The 2470-nt window shown below is 41.7% G+C and overlaps 1 protein-coding gene across 1 annotated transcript; it reads left to right on the top strand.

Moving 5' to 3' along the window:
• Positions 1-627: 627 nt before the first annotated feature.
• On the top strand, positions 628-2253 carry LOC127439452 (integrin beta-3-like). Its single transcript, XM_051695657.1, has 3 exons — positions 628-1287; positions 1515-1649; positions 1981-2253. Exons 1-3 carry the CDS (start codon positions 1246-1248, stop codon positions 2194-2196), a joined length of 393 nt encoding a protein of 130 aa, XP_051551617.1. The 5' UTR covers positions 628-1245; the 3' UTR covers positions 2197-2253.
• Positions 2254-2470: the final 217 nt, after the last annotated feature.

Here is a 2470-nt window from a genome sequence, read left to right as displayed (position 1 = left end):
TATGTAGACATTAAAAATAGTAGGTAGTATGCCAGTGTAATTAAATATTATGTTCCATTCTTTCTCTCATGCTTTCAGAAAGGGATGGGTTCGATCAATTTTTTATATATTATTTTGAAAACATTTGTGTAGTTGATGCACACTACCATGGATTTTTTTTTTAAATAAACATCATGACCCATGATGCAAATCTACTTCCATGGATTTGTTTTTGTTTTGTTTTTTAATAAACATTTAGATTTTAGGTGAAGATTAAGATTAAGCTAACAAAATTGCGTAGCCTTTCCATGTTTGATATTGTTTGAGGTGGATAGGGAAAGAATCGAAGTTTAGGGAAGTGGCTGGGCTTGCCATGTTGTCTTTCAGATGGAGCACTGTTTGGAAGCAATGCCTTACAACTGCAACAAAATTCCATTATCCTGGGCTACAAGCAGGAGAAAACCAGGCTGTTCTTAGAACTAAGATAATCGATAGACCAGTCTGTGAGGGCTTGTCAAGCACAGGTTTGAACAGGCTGTGCTGGGAAGGCAGAGGAGTTTGTAAACAGGTTGGTGTTAAGACTGAAGCAACAAGAGATTGTTGGAAGAACCCATTCAGGAAGAGCAGACCTTGGATGGCAGATGACTTCTAAACTGTGGTCAGCAGCCTCTAAAAAACAGAGGAAAGCGATGGCAGTGACTGAAGTGTCTAGGATGGAAGAGGAAGGGAGTATGATTAGAGCAGTCAGCCAGCAGCAGCAAGGACACTGCACAGTATGGGAGGGTACATCTGATGGAGTTTTAAGATGGGCTGTCCTGTGGAAGATACCCCAGGAACAGGCTAAGATTTCTAATAAGATCCACCTATGATACCCTTCCAAACCCTGGAAATTTGTCTCTATGGTATGGCAAAGTGGAGATTTGTCCCTCTGTGAGGCCCCAAGAGCAAATCTGCAGCACATGTTGGCTGGGTGCAAGACTGCCTTGGTACAAGGATGGTACAGGTGGTGGCATGATAAGGTTCTGCGAAAGTTGGCGGTATGACTTGTAAAGCAGCAAGTTTTTGATAGGGATGCAAGAACTAGAAGCAATGGAAAGGATCCGGAGTCCAACTGCGAGGTGTGGCAGGAAGGTGTCCCACACCATTGCTTCTCCACCAGGAGATGTTCTGGGATTAATGGGGCGAACTATCTCTGATGGGTGACTCCCAACTGATGACCCCCTAGCTGGACGACTGAAGGCTCTGGTGGAGGTGCAGCAGGCGAAAATGCCCAGCATGTTTAGACAGCTACCTGTGCATCTGATGAATGTATAAGGAAAATTCTTTCTTTTAAGTTTTTCACCATTTTTAATCACCTTTTTGCCTTCACTTGTTTAATGTTAAATGGTCTTGTGATGTGACAAAATAATTTAAATACAAATATTCCATGATTTGATAACTGTCACAGAAATATTCCTCTTTCAGCCTAACTTCAGTAAACATAAGAAGTCACTCGAGAGCTTGACCTTTAATCTATAAGTCCTTTGGCTTTGCAGAGGATCAGGTCCAAAGTTGAGTTGGAGCTGTTGGGTGTGCCAGATGAGTTATCTTTGTTCATTAACGCAACCTGCCTGGATGGAGAGGTCTTCACAGGTGTCCAATCCTGTACCGGACTCAAGATTGGAGATATGGTCAGTGCCTGATGCCTATCCGACTCAAATCCATTTAGTTTTAGTAGTATGGATGGGGAAAAAACACATTAAAATTATATAAAGAAAAAAAGCTTGTACTACTTGTCTCCAAAATTGTGAAGAATAGTGCATAAATATTCGAAATGTGCATACCTAAGATATTGCATTAAGATATGAAGTCCTTCTTGGACTTAACTAACCTGCTATTCTGTCAAACTGCACAAAGACAGTTTATAAACAGTATGTGAGGTTGTTTTTCTAAACTTCGTTTTTTGTAATACAAGGATTGCATATTGCATCTTTGCTTTCTCTCCATCTTAATCTTTTTTAGGTGTCATTTAGCATTGAGGCAAAACTATACGGCTGTCCCAAAGAGAAGAGCCGGACATTCACTGTGAAACCAATAGGCTTCCAAGACGCACTGCAGGTGACTGTTGACCATGCTTGTGACTGTGACTGTCAGCAGACCTCAAAAATGGCCAGCCCTTCCTGTCACCATGGCAATGGGACCCTTGAGTGTGGTCTCTGTAGTGACACCGGTCTGTAGTGGACGGGGAGACTGTGTGTGTGGCCAATGTACATGTCGCTCAACTGATTTTGGGAAGGTTTGGGGGCCATACTGTGAATGTGATGACTTCAATTGCATCCGTTCAAAAGGACAGCTGTGTTCAGGTGAGGTTAATCCTACACAAATGCACAGTGTCTTTCACTGTATAATGACAAAGGGGTGCAAAAATGTATACACTGTGACAAAGTTTTTGTCCAACCAATGCTTTATGGGCTACTTGATCTCATAGAATCACATATAATAACTATACCCA

Source organism: Myxocyprinus asiaticus, unplaced genomic scaffold (assembly GCF_019703515.2).
Source record: "Myxocyprinus asiaticus isolate MX2 ecotype Aquarium Trade unplaced genomic scaffold, UBuf_Myxa_2 HiC_scaffold_317, whole genome shotgun sequence".
In the NCBI taxonomy this organism is placed as follows: domain Eukaryota; kingdom Metazoa; phylum Chordata; class Actinopteri; order Cypriniformes; family Catostomidae; genus Myxocyprinus; species Myxocyprinus asiaticus.
This window is presented reverse-complemented; position numbering and strand designations above follow the sequence as displayed.